Raw genomic sequence first — 18563 nt, forward strand, 5'->3', positions numbered from 1 at the left:
GGTGGGGTTGGGGGAAGGTGGGACAGTGGTGGGCCTTTGCCGTAGTGGCTGGACTGGCCTGTGATCAGCCCCACACCCAGATCAGGCTGAAAGCAGGAGTAACCATCAGCCGGGTGGAACTTGGCCACAGTGGTCCTAACTCGCCAAGGCCGTGGCAGCAGCTCCAGCCTGGACTCTGGCCCTCCCTCGTCATGGCCCAGTGCACAGAGACTGGGGCCCTTGGCTTGTAAGCTGGGAAGAGTCCCTGGGAGGGGGGTGGGGGGGAGGTCCCAGGAGGTCTATATTGAGGAGCGATGTTTGTATCAGCAGGATCCCTCGGATGGGGACTTGTGGCCATCCCCGGGGGCTGGGATCTCAGTTCACCACAGGACAGCCTGGTATCCATGACCTGCTTCAGCGCCTCTGGTTCCCCAGGGAGACTTGGGGGCAGGGTGTCTTGCCTGGGGTCCCCATCCTCTAAAGAGAAGAAGACTGGAGTTAGCGGGGTTCAAGTCTGTCTCTGACATGCCGTCTCGGTCGAGGCTGCTCACTGTTGCCCAGTATCAGCAGTCTTCCCCAGATGGCCCCCATGTGCTCACACACAGTCAAGCCTGGCTTGAACCCTGACCTGCCGCACCTGATGCCTGTTTGAGACCTGGGACCGGCCTTCACTTCCCACCTGCCTCCCACAGTCTCACACGGCCCAGCTGGACCAGCCAGGCTGGGCCATTGCCTGCTTTCCGCGCCGTCTGTGACTTTGCTGATTTCTGGGCTTGGATCACCCCTCTGCTCCCTACCAGATCCTTCCCCCTGGTGACCTGCGGGACCCAAGCGCTGTCCCTGACTGCCCCAAGCAGGGCTGCTGGCTTTGATGGGCAACCTGCCCTGCAGTGAGGTGGGGGTGTCTTTACTGTGACTGGAACACCCATAGCAGACCCTGCGTGCCTTGGGACAATGTGCACACCATTTCCCCCACTCCAGGTGCATCACGGGGGGAATGGAGATGGTGCCAGTGGTAAAGAACCTGCCTGCCCATGCAGGGGATGCAAGAGACGCAGGTTCGACCCCCAAGTCAGGAAGATTCCCTGGAGAAGGGCATGGCAACCCATGCTAGTATTCTTTCCTGGAGAATCTATGGACAGAAGAGGCTGGCAGGCCACAGTACACTGGGTCGCAGAGTCGGAACACAACCGAAGCGACAACACGCATGCACAGGTTCATCATAAGCTCCCGGGGGGCAGTTCATAGTGACCTGGCCTGCAACCTGTCAGGGGCTTCTGCCCAGCACCCCCTCCCCGCAGTCCTACTCACCCACTCTGGCTTATCCTGAGGTTCTTCCCTGTCCCCTGAAGGAGGTGGCCACAGTAACTGCAGACGTGTTAGCTTGTCCAGGAGCTGTTCGCTCTGCATGAAATACACATCCAGGGTTTTTTCAACTCCTACCACCCTCTGGTGAGGCATGGCTCTGCTGCTGAGCAAAAAAAGAAAGTACCCCCTCCCCCTACCACGCTACCCTTAAACAATCTCACTCTCCTGGGTCTTAGATCCTACCAGGGGCAGACAAATCTATATATAACATGCTGGGGGCAATAGGGGCTTGGAAGAAAAATAGCAGGGGAGTGATGGCTTGGGGGCTGGGCTGTCTGCTGTGAGGTGGGGGGAGGGTTGAGACGTTCGTCCACCGTGTGGACAGGGAGGAAAGAGCCCACTCAGGAATGGGGGTGTCGGGTGCCGCTGAGAGGAGGCTGAGGGCCCTGCTTGAAGTCTGATCATGAGATTTGGGCCACAGAGCTCCAGAGGGGCCTGCGGCTTTGGGGATCTTGACTATTCCAGCTGCTCTTAGAGCCTGGTGTTTTCCAGGCCAGAGGTAACAAGCCAGGAAGGAACAAGCCCGCAGAGGCCGAGCTGCTAATCTATATACCCAGAAGCAGGAATGATGGAAGAATGGTATTCCTATTTTTTCCTATGTTGAATTATGTTTTGTTCCAATCAGGTTTCTGGTACTTTGAAAAAAACGGGATTAGTAGCACTTTTGCAACGATGATGCTACTCTATCGCCACCTGGTGGCCATTGATGTGTTTGCGGCAGCAGGCAAAGTGCGCCCATAGGAGTTTCTAGGTAGGTCCTTGAAGCGTTTTTCTGATTTTTCAGACCCCTTCTTGAACATCTGCATCAAGCAGTTGTCTGGCCTTTGCTTGAACACTTCCACTGATGAGGAGAGGTGACTCTATTACTCAACAGCCAGTTCCATGGTGAATAGCAGTTGTGAAGAAAATGATTCTTTACCCAGAGAAAAAAATTTCTCCCTTGTAATACCAAAGCAATAGGAAAGCTGCTTGGGGAACTTCCCTGGTGGTCCAGTGGCTAAGACTCCATGCTCCCAATGCAGGGGGCCCAGGGCTCCATCCTTGGTCAAGAACAATCCCATAGGCCACAACTAAGAGCTTGCATGCCATAACTAAATATCCCACATGCAGTCAAATAATTTTTTTTTTTAAAGAAAAGTGATTGGTGGGGAAATAAGGCTCTCAGAACAGGTAATTGATAGGCCATATTAGTTTGGGACTGAGATTGTCTAAATGAGCCACTTTCTCAGCAGGCCCCAGTGTAAATCATTTCTATATTCCATCTATTTCCAGAGATCACCAAAGCTCTGATGAACGGTGATGGCAGTGATTTAACTCCCTGTAAGTTAGATTTTATGTTTCCACTCTTGGCTGGATATGCTTGAAAGCAATTAAGTTGAATTTAGATATGAGTTGAAAATCGAACTTTTCACTGATACAGACCATGGTCTCAACTGCGCGGGATGAGGGTGTTCCACTTGTATATTAACTAGGGCTGACCTATAGGTATTTAGGTTATAGTCCATGATGCATGGGACAGTCTGACAAGGACAGGGGCAGACTCTGAGTCTCAAATGCCCTGCAGAAAGGCATGGTTGGGGGATGTCCTTCTGAGAGTAGCAGGTTTGGTACCCAGTAGTTGCTAACTAATATCTCATCCTGCCATGATGTGACATGGCAGAGGGAGAAGCCTAGGGCAGCTAGAACTAGAAGGGTAGGGAAGGCTTCACCAATTTTAGTGTTAATTCTTAGCTTCATCCTCCTGTTGTCAGGGAGCATGGTCCGTGTGACTTTAAATCTTTGAAGTTTGCTGATATTTACTTTTTTGGTCAAGCATAGGATGGATTCTGTCAGTGTTTCCTATGCGTTGGGAAAAAAATGTGAGGTCTGCTAGCATGGGCAGCAGTGTTCCTCTTTCTTTTGTGGGCTAGATTAGCCAACCCCTGAATGAGCCATGATAAGAATGTTGTTGGGACTTGCCTGGTGGTCCAGGGGCTAAGACTCCATGCTCCGAATACAGGGGGCCCAGGTTCAATCCCTGGTCAGGGAACTGGATCCCACATGTGCAAATAAGAGCCTGAATGCCACAACTAAAAACTCCAAGTACCGCAACTAAAACCCACTGCAGCCAAATAAATAAACAATTATTTTTCAGAAAAAGAATGTTGTTTGAAGCCACTGAACATTGGGGTGTTTTACAAAACAGCATTAATGCGACAATAACTAGTTCATAGGAAGGTCTGCTGAAGAACCTCGAGGAAAATGAAAAATTCATGGTGGGCTCAACAAGGTGGAAGAGGAACTTAGAAGACTCGGAACTTTGTGGAAATGAGTGGGAGGAAGGATTCTGGAATCAAGAGCTACCGTGAGGCTGCTTGAGTCTTTATTGTCACCCAGGACCACCTGGAAAACCCTCCAGGGCTCTCCTGGTAGCCACGGATAAAGCTCTGACTTTGCATCAGACAGACTCAGATGTGAATCTCAGCTTGTCTCTGAGCCTTGAAGTCCTTGGCTATAAAATGGGAGAAGCCTTAACCTTCCAGAGCTGTTGAAGAAGTTGAATAGAACACTGGCACAGCCTTGGGGTTCAGAAGACACAGGCTCTTGTGATGTTATTACAACATGCTTGCTCATTTCTTTCTTGTGCACAAGAACCCTGCAAAGGGGAAGTTCATGTCCAAGTTTCAGCTGACTGTTCTGAGTGGAAGTTACTGGAAAGTGATCAAGTCAGGACTTGAGCCCAGTCAAGGCCAGCACTTCAGTGCCCTGCTCCATATAACCCGTCTGTTTCGTAGCCAGGGAATCAGAGAGAAACAGTAGAGAAAGTATCTGCTTTAGGTATAAGTTCAGTTTTTCAGGACTTTTCATGGAAGTTCAACCTACAGGACAATGCACAGATCCCAAGTGAATAGCTGGACAAATTTTCACAAAGTGGACACACTAGGGTAACCCAAGTTAAGAAATAGACCATGACCAGCACCCCGGAAACCCCTCCTCCACCTCACCAAAGGTAACTACCATCCTGAATGCACACACCATCGATTTATCTTGCTTTTTAAAAAAAGTTAATGTAAACTGGATTTCACTTTACGTAGGATTTACCCTTGTTGACCAAGTAGTTACAGTCAGTTCATTCTCAGGAGTGTAGCATGGTCCGTCATGGATCTTTTCTATACTATACCCGTTTCTCCTGAAGGACAGGTAGAGTATTTGGAAAATGGCATTACAAATGTTAATATTCACTGAATATTAATAGTAATTAATAAGGTTTATTAATAGTAACATTCATTGAATATTCGTTGCCAGGACTGATGCTGAAGCTGAAGCTCCAATACTTTGGCCACCTGATGAGAAGAGCTGACTCATTTGAAAAGATCCTGATGCTGGGAAAGATTGAGGGCATAAGCAGAAGGGGGAAGCAGAGAATGACATGGTTGGATAGCATCACCGACTCAATGGACATGAACTTGAGCAAACTCTGGGAGACAGTGAAGGACAGGGAAGCCTGGCGTGCTGTAGACCATGGGATCACAAAGAGTCAGACACAACTTAGCTGACTGAACAACAACATTAGAAATAGTGCTGTTGAGAATAGCTGTCCTCATCTTTTGGCAAACTCATGTACACATTTCTGGTTTCTACAAATTTAGGAGTGGAATTGCTGGGGATGGGTTCATTAGGCTACTCATCACTTACTAACTTTATGAACCAAGGCAAATTATTTAGCTTCTCTTAGACTCACTTTTCATATCTGTATATTGGAAACAAAAATACTTTCCCCTCAGGATTGTGGCTGGGGCTTAATATCGGCAAGGCAACTGGCCCCAGGGTAGCTCCCCCCAACTTTCTTCCCCCAACCCTGCTGGGTCCTTGCTGCCTCGCACAGGCTCCGCTAACTGTGGTGTGTGAACTTGGCTGCCTCACTGCATGTGAGATCTTAGTTCCATGACCAGGGATTAAACCCGCATTCCCTACAGTGCAAGGTGGATTCTTAACCACTGGCCCACCAGGGAAATCTCTAGCCCCCCTTTCTTTTTTCCTTCCTCTGCTGTGCCAGAGCCCGAGCACATGGCTTTTCATGCTAGGCTGCGCCTTTGCCAGGAGTCCTCACCCAGAACTTGGAAAGTTTACCTGCTGCCCAGGGCTCCTGGGGCTGCCTTTACACCCAGCCCATTCTCCTCTGTGATCCAGTTGCTGGCACCCAGCCCAGCACTGGCTTGCTGCGGTCACTGTCACTGCTAACATGTGTTTTAATGATGGTCCCTGCCAGAGGCTGGCTTGCCTGGATGTCTCCCCTGGGAGACAGGCCCAGCAGAGGCAAGGGATGAGGAGACTGAAGAGCTGGCTGAGATGTAACTCGGGAGTTTAGAACAGACATTCCTCTCTTGCCTGGTCTTTCCTCTAGATTTCCAGGTAGGATGTTTTCTTAGGCCCCTGAATTTCTTTATTCTTTCTGGAACACGAGTTGGAACGTCAGAGCGCATCAAGTGGGGAATCTGCCTAGGGGTGGATGCTGTCAAGACAGAGCTGACGTCTGTGTAATAGCAGCCTGGAGCCTTGTGTTGAGAAGGATTCCGAAGGTATTGTCCAGGCTCAGGAAAGAATGCCATGATCGATTGGTTATGTCTGTTAGGTGTCTGGAGGTCGAGGTGGAGGTGGTGGTGGTTTAGTCACTGAGGCGTGTCCGACTCTTTGCGAGCCCGTGGGCTGTAGCCCGCCAGGCTCCTCTGTCCGTGGGCTTCTCCGGGCAAGAATACTGGAGTGGGTTGCCATTTCCTTCTCCAGGGGATGGGAGCTGGTGGCAGCATGTATTTCTTAAAATCTCAGTTAGTATCGATAGAAAATGGACATATATTTGATTTAGAACTATAAATAGGATTTTTAAATAGGTAAGCTAAATCCTTTTACATCTATATGAATATTGATATATTTGGGTTGATTTCTACCATTCAAATTTTTGTTTTCTCTTTACTATCTATACCTTTTTTCCTTTTCTTCATTGAATTTGTGAAGTTTCTGTAATATCCTGTCTCTTTTCTCCTCTTGCTGGTTTGTAACATAGAAAAAATTATTTTGGGGGCTACATAAACATTTTTAATATACACATTTGCTATTCAGTGTTTCTTTCCTTCTGAACAATGCCCCTTCCTAGCTTATTTTTATCATGTTAAATGCAACATTGATGATTTTTCTGAGTTGATTAAATTTGTTTATATATTTTATAAATTGACTTGCTCATCATTTTTTCCCTTACCACATGACATTTTCTTTTTGCTGAATACCTCCACCATTACCAGCACTAGCAGTTACCATAATCCAGGGCTTCCTTTGTGGCAGACACTGTCCTAGTAATCCTGCACGTGTTAAGTCCGATAGTCCTCCACAACATCCTGTGAGTGTATCATCTCTGTTCTGCGGATGAGCAAACAATCACAGAGGTAGGCAACAGTTGGACATGACTGAGCGACGGGGCATGAGGCAGCTGCCCAAGGTCAACGGGGTTGCGGAGAGTCCAGAATTGTGCTCACTGTGTTGCTCTTTGCTCTGTGTTTAAATTTTATTATTTTAAAACCATTTTAGATTTACAGAAAATTTGCATGGGTGGTACAAAAAGTCCCCCTATACCCTCCAACCAGCTTTCCCTAATGTTAACATCTTGAAAGACCATGGTGCACCCAATAAAATGAAAATTCACGCCAGCAGAATGCTGTTAACTAAAAACTACAGACTTTAATTGTATTTTACCACGTATCCACTAATATCTTTTTCTGTTCCAGAAGCCAACCCAAAATACTATATTGCATTTAATGTGTGTGTATATACATCTCTTTATCTTACTATTTTTATACAAACTTGAAATATTCATAATATAATACTTAAAATAGTGCATATAAATATATTTATATATTTAAACTTTTTAATTAAAAATGTAATATATAATACACATTTATATGTAATATATAATATATGGTTTTTAAATTAAAGAATTGAAGTACAGTTAACTTACAATATTGTATTAGTTTCTGTTGTAACAGCAAATTGATTGTTATATATGTATAATATAGTTATATTACTTACATTATTAAATATTTATATTATTGTATATATTATATACATTATTACAAGATATTGAGTATTGCTAATATATTTATATATATTATTACAAGATATGCGCTATTCAGTAGGACCTTGTTGTTTACCTATTTTATATATAGTGGTTTGTATCTGCTAATCCCGTCTCTATCCCTGCTACCTCAGAGGGGGCAGTTGACTTTGGGCTTCCTTTGTGGCTTAGCTGGTAAAGAATCTGCCTGCAATGTGGGAGACCTGGGTTCGATCCCTGAGTTGGGAAGATTCCCCTGGAGAAGGGAAAGGCTACCCACTCCAGTATTCTGGCCTGGAGAATTCCATGGACTGTATAGTCCATGGGGTCGCAAAGAGTCAGACATGACTGAGCGACCCTCACTTCACCCACTATATATATATATATATATATTTATAATATATTAAGTATATCATAAAATATATTTAAAGCTATTTTTATTATGGAAGACTTCAAGTTTATATATAATACATATTTTTAAAACTATTTTTATTAAAACATATAACACCTAATTTATATAAAATATATAAGATTGTATAATGTATTTCTATTAAAATATATTATAAATATATTAAAATACATTTAAACTATTTTTATTGTGTAAGATTTCAAATTTATACAAAAGTAGAGAAGGCAATGGCAACCCACTCCAATATTCTTGCCTGGAGAGTCCCATGGATGGAGAAGCCTGATGGGCTACAGTCCATGGGGTTGCAAAGAGTCAACTGAGCGACATCATTTTCACTTTCACGCATTGGAGAAGGAAATGGCAACCCACTCCAGTGTTCTTGCCTGGAGAATCCCAGGGACGGGGGAGCCTGGTGGGTTGCTGTCTATGGGGTTGCGCAGAGTCGGACACGACTGACGTGACTTAGCAGCAGCAGCAGCAGAGAATAACAAAATAGTAAAATAAACATTTAAATAAAACTAGTATTAAAATTTATTCTTTACTCAGCTTCAAGAATAACTAACTCATGACCAATTTGTTTCATACTCCACACCAAATTTTTTTTTCCTTGTCTTGTTGACCTGAATTTCATAGATATATATACCTTACGTACCACTTTCTTATTTTACCTACTTCCTATGTGGCAATTCTCTAGTCCAAGTATTTTATTAACCATAGAGTTTCTAGGGCCAACACTGGGAACTTCTCTTTTTTTTTTCCCAAGAAGTCTTTGCATACCACTTTGTAGAAACAGTTGAAGAGGCGAGGGATGGCAAAGTTACAAGTACTTAAAAAAAAAAAAAAAATTAGCACCAAAGGTTAGGACACGTGGCCTGGGGACTGACTCATCTCTGTCCTTTGCTTTAGGTTATGTTCCCCTGGCCATGCCATTTCTTTTGTTTAAACCCCAATCTCCTAATTTACAAAGTGTGGATACTTAATCTACCTCATTGAATTCTTGTGAGGATACCATTAAAGAGCATATTTTAAAGCCATTTTAATATTGCATAGTTCCTATGCACATATAAAGCCTTGTACGTCCCTGGTGGTCCAGTGGTTAATAATCCACCTGCCAGTGCAGGCGATGCAGCTTGGATCCCTGGTCCCAGAAGATCCCACATGCCGCAGAGCAGATAAGCCTGTGCACCAAAACTGCTGAAGCCCCTGTGCCTAGAGCCTAAGCTCCACAACAAGAAAAGCCCCTGCAATGAGAAGGCTGAGCACAGAAATGAAAAGCAGCCCCAGCTCGCCGCAACTGGAAAAAGCCCGTGTGCAACAAGGAAAACCCGCGCAGCCAAAAATAAATAAAATGAATCTGTTAGGTAGGTTAAAAAACAAAGGCACCCCAGTGTAGTTCGCTTTGTATGCCTTTTATTCTGGTGAATTGCATCTCCCATCATGCATTTAAGAGGCTTGTATCTTCTTTCTGCTGCTGGCGGTTCACTCTCCCGGCTTAATGATCTTCTGGGGGAGCGGTCAGGAATGAGGTGTAATCGTCTGTCTCTGACTGTCTGGTGTCGCTTTCGCAAACAAGCTTCTGGGGAATGAAAGACTTAAGGACAAACACGGGGTGGCAACATGTGCTATCAACATTCCAGACGTCGGGGCTGGGGAGACGCGGCGACCCCGGAGAGGCGTTTCCGTTGCCCTTCTGCCCTGCATTTGGAAGGCTGATCTTCAGGGGACTCAGGCTGTCCCCTTCCTCCACTGTGCTCCTGTTGACACAGGCAGCCTCGTGCTCCTCCAGCTTCTTGATGGGGACCACGTGGCAGGCGTTGTATTTGCAGCTGGCCATCTTTTTGGCTATCTTGGGGTTCTTTCTCCGGCATGATGCCAGGTGGTACTGAAATCTGCTGAGTGGGATTCGGTGGTGAGGATTGTAAGGGCAAATTTCTAAGGCTTCTGGCTCCATGGGAACTAGTTCTTGAAGTAGGGTTGCCCACTGCCTGGAGTCACGATGAAATGCCCTTCACGGAAAAGCCCTTTGGTAAGAAGGATGGAGCGGTCCTCCGTTCCAGCGCTGCCCCTTGGAACTCTGGAGCCGCAGGTCTGAATAACTCGGGCTGCCTATTCTTGGGACCATGAGTGGTGGGTCAGAAGAGGGACAAGGGGCTGAGAGGAGCAGCTGCACAGACAACAGGCGGTCATCAAGTGGCATGTGAGATGGAAGGACCACTCAGAGCAGATGCCAGAGCCCAAACCGCAAGTGGCCGCTCAGGGAGCTGAAGAACGAACGTGCCAGCCGGCCTTTGCCTTTAACTCTCACTTATGTGCTGCTGCCGGGCAGTCATGGACAGTCACAATGGGCATTGTGAGTCATCAGCCGCATTCTTGCTGTCCTTTACTTTCAAGGCATGAGGTGGGCTTGGGGAAAGCTGCCATTTACAACTGTTGGTGACATGTCATCATTTAGCTGTCTTTCTATTTTGTTTTTTTGTTCCAGTTGAAGTCTATGTTAGTTTCTGGCATACAGCCAAGTGATTCAGCTATACACACACATATATTCTTTTTCAAATTCTTTTCCATTATGGTTTATTACAAGGTGATGAATATAGTTTCCCGTGCTGTAAAGTAGAACCTTGTTGTTTATCTATTTTACATATAATAGTTTGTATCTGCTAATCCCAAACTCCTAGTTGATCATTTACCTGTCTTTAAACCTACAGGTTTAATATCATTTGTGATACATTTGGGTTTAAATCTATGATCTTCTTTGGTGCTTGGTTCATTTTCTTCTATCTTCCTTTAAATAGACTTTTAAAAGCTCCATTTCTTTCACTAGTTTGTAAGTTATACACTGTAGAACTAATCATTTCGTGGTTACTCTACAAGTGAAAACAAAGATAATTTATCAAAGCTTAAAGTTAATAAGTATTAGCTTCTTTCTGGATAATACAGAGCTTTTTCTTCATTTACTTTCCTCATGATTTATTATGTTATTATTCCCTGTATTTTTTTTTTTTTTTTTTTTTTTTAGCCATACCACATGGCATGTGGGATCTTCCTTCCCTGACCAGGGACCAAACCTGTGCCCCCTGCAGTGGAAGCACAGAGTCTTTAACCTCTGAACCACCAGAGAAGTCCCTGTTCCTTGTATTTTAAGCCTAATTTTTAAAAAAGCTTTGCAAGACAGCATTGCTATTATCAAAGTTCGATTACACTTATGTTCACATTTATTTCTCTCTCCTTTTGCACTTCGACTCACTATGTGGGATCACTTTGTTTCTGCTGAAAGTTTTCAAGTTTTAGAATTTCCTCTTGACACATACTTCTGATTTCATTTGTCTGAAGCCATCTTTATTTCACCCTCACTCTTTTTTGTTTATCTATTTTTAAATTTTATTTATTTATTTTGACTGCACTGGGTCTTCACTGCTGCACGGGCTCTCCTCTCGCTGCCGAGAGCCGGGACTGCGCTCCAGTCGCACCATGTGGGCATCTCTCTGCAGCGGCTTCTTTCGTTGGGGTGCACAGGCTCTAGGGTGCCCAGGCTTCAGCAGTTGCAGTTCCCGGGCTCCGGAGCACAGGCCCAGTGGTTGTGGTGCATGGCTTAGTTGCTCCCCAGCAAGTGGGATCTTCCCGGACCAGGGATCGAGCCTGTGTCTCCTGCATTGGCAGGCAGATTCTTGACCACTGAGCTATCATGGAAGCTCTCACCCTCATCCTTGGAAGGTGTTTTTGCTGACAGTAGTCGTGCTATTTTCTTTCTTTGTATTGAATCAGAGCCCAATTTCTTCTAACTTCCGTGTTTGAGAATTCAGAATCTCACAGTTACCTCACTTCTTTTGAAGCCCATCTGTGTCTTTTCATAGGTCTGTTTCAAAGAACTTTTATCTTTGATTTTCCTACAGTTTCACTAGGTTGTTGACCTGTGGATTTCGTTATACTTATTCTCTCCTTATGTTTATTGGCTGCACTTCTGGGTTAGTGTCTTTCATTCAGTTTGGAAAATGCTCAGTCACTGTCTCTTCAAATATCTCTTCTACTTTATGCTTTTACTTCCACTGAAATGACAACGTTTTCATTCTACTGACATTTCATGTCTAAAGTGAGTTTCATGGTCACACCTAACTTCAGGGATCAAGGAAGTCCAGGCTTGTCACATGCATAGAAGGGGGAGAATAGAAACTTTGACAAGAGTCCTGACAATGTCCCCATTCTGTCTTTTTTGTCTCCAGTAATTTTTCCCCCTTTTCTCTACACATGCAGAGTATGCTGCCTCCTCCCCAAGGGAGAAAACCCCCCAGACTGGGAGAAGATGCTCAGTCAGTGCCCACTGGGACCTTCCCAGGTTCCACGCAGGACCTTCCATCTGCATGGGTGGGAATTCTAGCGCCTCCAGCTAAGCTATCCCCTATGAGGAAAGAGAGGCTTGCAGAGTTATGCTCACTGTACCCCTGCCACCCACTGGAACATCCTCTACACAAGGACAGCTCCTGGTATATTTTGCTGAGAAAGGGTCCTTGGAAAACTATAACTTCCATACCATTTATGCAACAGAGAGTCCGTTTTCTCTAAGCCTGAAACCCAGTGTCGAAGGGCCCACGGGGAGTTAGCAGGTGGTTCAGCATATGCTCTGATGTGTCCCCAAAGCCCAGCATGGTGTGTACTGATGATGCTGACAATGTTTTTTGGTTTTATTTTGTTCCCATTCCCATAGCCTCTTTCATGCCCAAACCAGAGGTAGCGGAGACTTGAGTGATTTAAGCATCTATAAGTCTGTGAATGAAATTAATAATGAAAGCATTTCTTCTGTCGCTGAAATTCACATAATAGGGAACAGGGCATTAGCTGTTGTAGGTTTCTTTGTGGCCAAGAACGCATTAGTGGGGCGGGCTAATGTTTAGTCCATTATTGAGAGAGGGAAGACTAAGCTCATTAATGCTTCTAATGGACCTCTTGAATGGTCCTCCAGCTTTCAGCCTTCTCCCAGCATCTACTTCATCTCCGGGAGCTGACAGGTCACTCACCATAGCAACCAAATGGGAGAGAAGGATGCAGATACACCTGTCTGGGCTGCACTTCTCAGGCCTGTACATGTCAGAGACCAGTAATGAAAGCGAGGTCAGATCTGCCTTCTGCTCACTCCCTCCCCACTCTGATCATCTTGAGAGATGCTGCCGACAGCTGGAGTTGCAGGCGTGGAGAAGGGGTCACAGAATGTGCAGAAACTGTTTCCTGAAAAAGAAAAACTATGTGTCCTGGGCAGCCAACTCAGCAAACATCATTATGAGGTGGGATGGAGGATCAGAGTCACCATAAATCCGAATCCTTCAGCCTCAGAGAAACTTCAGGTCAGCTTCTCTCTCAGGGCCAACATCCCCTCCCAGGCATCCCTGAAGGATGATCACAGTGACAGGGAGCTCCCTGTGAGCTGCCCTGCCCAAACATTCCCTAGTTAGCTTTATCCTGCTCACTCACTCAGTCATGTCTGACTCTGCAACCCTATGCACTGTAGCCCACCAGGCTCCTCTGTCCATTCTCTCTCTCTCTTTTTTTAAAATTAATCTCGTCCCTCTCTGTCCATTCTTAGGAATTCAGTGGCAATGCAGGAGACAAGGAGACATGGGTTTGATCCCTGGGTCGGGAAGATCCCCTGGAGAAGGAAATGGCAACCCGCTCCAGTCTTCTTGCCTGGAGAATTCCCAAGGACAGAAGAAGAGCCTGGTGGGCTTCGTACAGTCCATGGGGTTGCAAAGAGTTGGACACGACTGAGTACACATCCAGACAGTAGTCTACTAAATGTGCAATAGTCACACAATTATGTCTAAAGCAACAGTCTACACACTTTAAAATTGCTTTATGGCTAAAACATTTCTAACCATTATCTCAGCCTTCAGCAAAGTGTAATCTCTTTACAACAGTAACATCAAAGATCACTGATTACACAGATCACCAAAGGACATTTAATAATATCTTAAAAATTCAAAATACTGCAAGAATTGCCAAAATGTGACATAGGGACATGAAGTGAGCAAATGCTGTTGGAAAAATGACTCCAATAGACTTGCTTGATGCAGGATTGCCACAAGCTTTCAGTTGATGGAAAAACACAATAAGGGCTTCCCTGGTGGTCCAGTGGTTAGGAATCCCAGTGGTTAAGCCTGCCAACCTAGGGCACATGAGTTTGATCCCGTCTAGGAAGATTCCACATGCCTTGGGGCAACTAAGGCCATGTGCCACGACTTCTGAGCCCGCAACAGAGATGCCACCACAATGAGAAGTCCGCACGCTCTATCTAGAGAAAGCCCTGGCACACCCGGAAGGCCCATCGCAGCCCAAAACCAAACAAAACAACACAATAAAGCAAAGTGCCATAAAGATGAAGTGTGCCTGTGCCAGGACGCGTCATACATGGTTGACCCTCAAGAAGTAAGAGAAAACATTAACATGGAATTTCCTGAAACATGTTCCATGGAAAACTAGCTGCTCGAGGCAGTGTGAGGAGTCGGGAGCAGTGGCTGCGCTCAGGAGACAGTGAGCGGAGCCAAGGTCCACAGTGGCCCTGACCGAGGGCTTCCTGGGTCCCTGCTGGGGGCACCGGAATCCCCAGAGCTGCTCACAGGATCCGTGCTTCACGGAAAGTCAGCTTGGAAAAAGCAAGCTCTGTGTCATAAATTAATACGAACGGAGAAGACACTTCATTCAAGCATCTGTGAGGAACTGAAAGAAACATGCCATTCGAGGCCACAGAGACGACCTCTGAGGTGCTGACAAGCTGCCCTTTTCTGGCCGCAGTATCTGACCACAAAACAGAAATTAAAAACAAAGGGATAAACAGAAAAAAATTAAACCACTTGGAAATTGATTCCTGAATAAAGAATGGAACAAAACTGCAATTATAGGCCATTCAGAACACAACAGTTGGAACGCCACAGAGCAAAACTCAGAGAGTGTAACAAAAGACTCCCAAGGCTCAAATGTTTGTGTGATTAAATGGGGAAGGCTGAAAGTTAATGAAGCGTCCAACTCAAGAAGCTAGAAAACATGTCACAAGATAAACCTAGGGAGAGAATTAAAACTTAGGGTAGAAATTAATGAGACAGGGAACACAAAAATCAGTAAAACTGGTAAACCTAAGACTCAGCTACTTGCAAACTGCTATAAGACACCTAGACTTATAAGAGCTCCCTAAAGGGAGGGGGTAGGAAGCAAGTGAGAGAGAGGACATGAAAAGAGAAAGAAAAGGAAAGAAAGAAAGAACGGGGAGAGGGAGGGAGGAAATTAAGAAAGAAAGGAGAGAGAGAGAAGAAGGGAGGAAAGAAAGACAGGAAGAAGGGAAAAAAGCAAGTTAAAGGAAAGTCAGCCAAAGATGCAGAGACAAGCTCTCACGTTAGATGAGAATACTAAATACATATGGCACACTAGTTCATTTGAAATGTTCAATGGAGAATGCATGTCAACTCAGGCTGCCATAATACCATGCCAATGAAGAGAAGCTAAAAGCAAAGGAGAAAAGGAAAGATATTCCCATTTGAATGCAGAGTTCCAAAGAATAGCCAGGAGAGATAAGAAAGCCTTCCTCAGTGATCAGTGCAAAGAAATAGAGGAAAACAACAGAATGGGAAAGACTAGAGATCTCTTCAAGAAAATTAGAGATACCAAGGGAACATTTCATGCAAAAATGGGCTCGATAAAGGAAAGAAATGGTATGGACCTAACAGAAGCAGAAGATATTAAGAAGAGGTGGCAAGAATACACAGAAGAACTGTAAAAAAAGATCTTCAGGACCCAGATAATCACAATGGTGTGATCACTCACCTAGTGCCAGACATCCTGGAATGTGAAGTCAAGTGGGCCTTAGAAAGCATCATTACGAACAAAGCTAGTGAATGTGATGGAATTCCAGTGGAGCTATTTCAAATCCTGAAAGATGATGCCGTGAAAGTGCTGCATTCAATATGCCAGCGAATTTGGAAAACTCAGCAGTGGCCACAGGACTGGAAAAAATCAATTTTCATTCCAATCCCTAAGAAAGGCAATCCCAAAGAATGCTCAAACTACTGCACAATTGCACTCATCTCACACGCTAGCAAAGTAATGCTCAAAATTCTCCAAGCCAGGCTTCAGCAATATGTGAACCGAGAACTTCCAGATGTTCAAGCTGGTTTTAGAAAAGGCAGAGGAACCAGAGATCAAATTGCCAACATCCGCTGGATCATCACAAAAGCAAGAGAGTTCCAGAAAAACATCTATTTCTGCTTTATTGACTATGCCAAAGCCTTTGACTGTGTGGATCACAATAAACTGTGGAAAATTCTGAAGGAGATGGGAATACCAGATCATCTGACCTGCCTCTTGAGAAACCTGTATGCAGGTCAGGAAGCAACAGTTAGAACTGGACATGGAACAACAGACTGGCTCCAAATAGGAAAAGGAGTACGTCAAGGCTGTATATTGTCACCCTGCTTATTTAACTTATATGCAGAGTACATCATGAGAAACGCTGGGCTGGAAGAAGCACAAGCTGGAAATAAGATTTCTGGGAGAAATATCAATAACCTCAGATATGCAGATGACACCACCCTTATGGCAGGAAGTGAAGAGGAACTAAAAAGCCTCTTGATGAAAGTGAAAGAGGAGAGTGAAAAAGTTGGCTTAAAGCAAGCTCAACATTCAGAAAACTAAGATCATGGCATCTGGTCCCATCACCTCATGGGAAATAGATGGGGAGACAGTGGAAACAGTGTCAGACTTTATATTTTTGGGCTCCAAAATCACTGCAGATTGTGACTGCAGCCATGAAATTAAAAGACGCTTACTGCTTGGAAGGAAAGTGATGACCAACCTAGATAGCATATTAAAAAGCAGAGACATTACTTTGCCAACAAAGGTCCGTCTGGTCAAGGCTATGGTTTTTCCAGTGGTCATGTATGGATGTGAGAGTTGGACTGTGAAGAAAGCTGAGCGCCAAAAAATTGATGCTTTTGAACTGTGGTGTTGGAGAAGACTCATGAGAGTCCCTTGGACTGCAAGGAGATCCAACCAGTCCATCCTGAAGGAGATCAGTCCTGGGTGTTCATTGGAAGGACTGATGTTGAAGCTGAAACTCCAATACTTTGGCCACCTTATGGGAAGAATTGACTCATTGAAAAAGACCCTGATGCTGGGAGGAATTGGGAGCAGAAGGAGAAGGGGACGGCAGAGGATGAGATGGCTGGATGGCATCACCAACTCGATGGGTGTGAGTTTGAGTAAACTCCGGGAATTTGTGATGGACAGGGAAGCCTGGCATGCTGCGATTCATGGGGTCGCAAAGAGTCGGACATGACTGAGTGAATGAACTGAACTGAACTGAACTGAATTTATTTTTTGGCCTTGTTGGGAGGCATGCAGGGTCTTAGTCCCCTGACCAGGGATGGAACCTGTGCCCCTTGCAATGAAAGTGTGGATTCTTTACCACTGGATCCCCAGGGAAGTCCCTGGATCTCATTTTCTAATACACCTGCTCTGGTATGCTGGGTTGCCATGTAAAATACAGGGTACCCAGTTAAACTTGAGTTTCAATTAAACAATGATACTTTTAAGCTCAAGTGGGCTCCCCTGGTGGCTCAGACAATAAAGAATCTGCCTGTAATACAGGAGACTTGGGTTCGATCCCTGGGTCGGGAAGATCCCCCGGAGAAGGAAACGGCAATACACTCCAGTATTCTTGGCTGGAGAATTCCACAGACAGAGAAGCCTGGCAGGCTACAGTCCATGGGGTCATGAAGAGCTGGACACGCCTGAATGACTAACACTTTCACTTCATGTCCCAAATATTGCATGGGACATACTTGCTGAAAATATATACTTATGTGTACAAATTGGATCATGTTTCAATGCATGGTGGCTGCACTTTCCCCATGTTAGAAGGATCCTGGTGAGAAGATCTTTTTTTTTTTTTTAAAGTTCTTAGAGGTCTAGCTCAGACTCCCCAAGGACAGAAATTTATTTCTCCACGATGGGAATGGGATGTTAGCCTCAGTCACACTACAGGGGCTGAGATGACTATGGAATTTTGGAGGCTTAGACACTCAAGCTTCCAAAAACTAGTAGTTAAAGCTGATGCAAGAGCAGATAAAAATAATAAAATTGATTTTTAAAATATTCATTAATAAATGCTGTTGTACCTGGAGATGATCTATCATATAACATGTCAATTTGGGGAGGTTTTTTTTTTTATCATTTATTGCATGACATATTTCTCCAAAACTAAGTAAATATTTTTATTAAAAAATTAAGAAACAAAAAATTCTTTGGTGTTTATCTGAAATTCAAATGTAAAGGGGCAACCTGTATTTTTACTTGCTCTATTTGGCAACCCGTGAACTGGTGACCTTGTCCTTGTTCTGGTTCAGGCCTAATCATAATAGTGTGGAAACTTTTGGTTTGTATTTTCTTTTTTTTGGAGAGTCTGTCCCTTGGAAACTGCATGAGGAGGGCTGGTTGGCAGAACAGGAATTGGTATTCCTGGGTGCTCCAGCAAACCACCACCAAACATTAGGAAAATCTTACTTTGAAGTCTAATAATTTGGATTTGGATTTGGGATTCAGTTTAACCTGTGCACATTTATTGTCTCACCTATTTTGTTTGACTTAGTTCTGTCATTTTGTTTCTAATGAGCCATGTTTTCTCTAGTTAGTTTTCTTTGGTGGTTTAGAAGTCATACCTCTTATTTTTATAATACAAGACATTATTCTAAA

At 44.6% G+C, this 18563-nt stretch overlaps 1 protein-coding gene and 1 long non-coding RNA gene across 2 annotated transcripts; one reads left to right on the top strand and one right to left on the bottom strand.

The window, feature by feature from the left end:
• Nucleotides 1–1742: 1742 nt before the first annotated feature.
• Nucleotides 1743–7161, top strand: LOC139036779 (uncharacterized). The gene is made up of 3 exons (XR_011489636.1): nt 1743–2098; nt 2620–2667; nt 4633–7161. It is a non-coding gene; the product is annotated as an uncharacterized lncRNA (long non-coding RNA).
• Nucleotides 7162–9231: 2070 nt separating this feature from the next.
• On the bottom strand, nt 9232–10159 carry GTSF1L (gametocyte specific factor 1 like). The gene has a single exon (XM_020911416.2). The coding sequence runs from the start codon at nt 9787–9789 to the stop codon at nt 9331–9333; it is 459 nt and encodes a 152-aa protein (XP_020767075.1). The 5' UTR covers nt 9790–10159; the 3' UTR covers nt 9232–9330.
• Between the last annotated feature and the right edge of the window lie 8404 nt (nt 10160–18563).

This window comes from Odocoileus virginianus, chromosome 9 (genome assembly GCF_023699985.2).
Source record: "Odocoileus virginianus isolate 20LAN1187 ecotype Illinois chromosome 9, Ovbor_1.2, whole genome shotgun sequence".
In the NCBI taxonomy this organism is placed as follows: domain Eukaryota; kingdom Metazoa; phylum Chordata; class Mammalia; order Artiodactyla; family Cervidae; genus Odocoileus; species Odocoileus virginianus.

Coding starts and splice junctions, on each gene's coding strand:
- GTSF1L (XM_020911416.2), bottom strand. CDS start 9,789: ATGGAGCCAGAAGCCTTAGAAATTTGCCCTTACAATCCTCACCACCGA.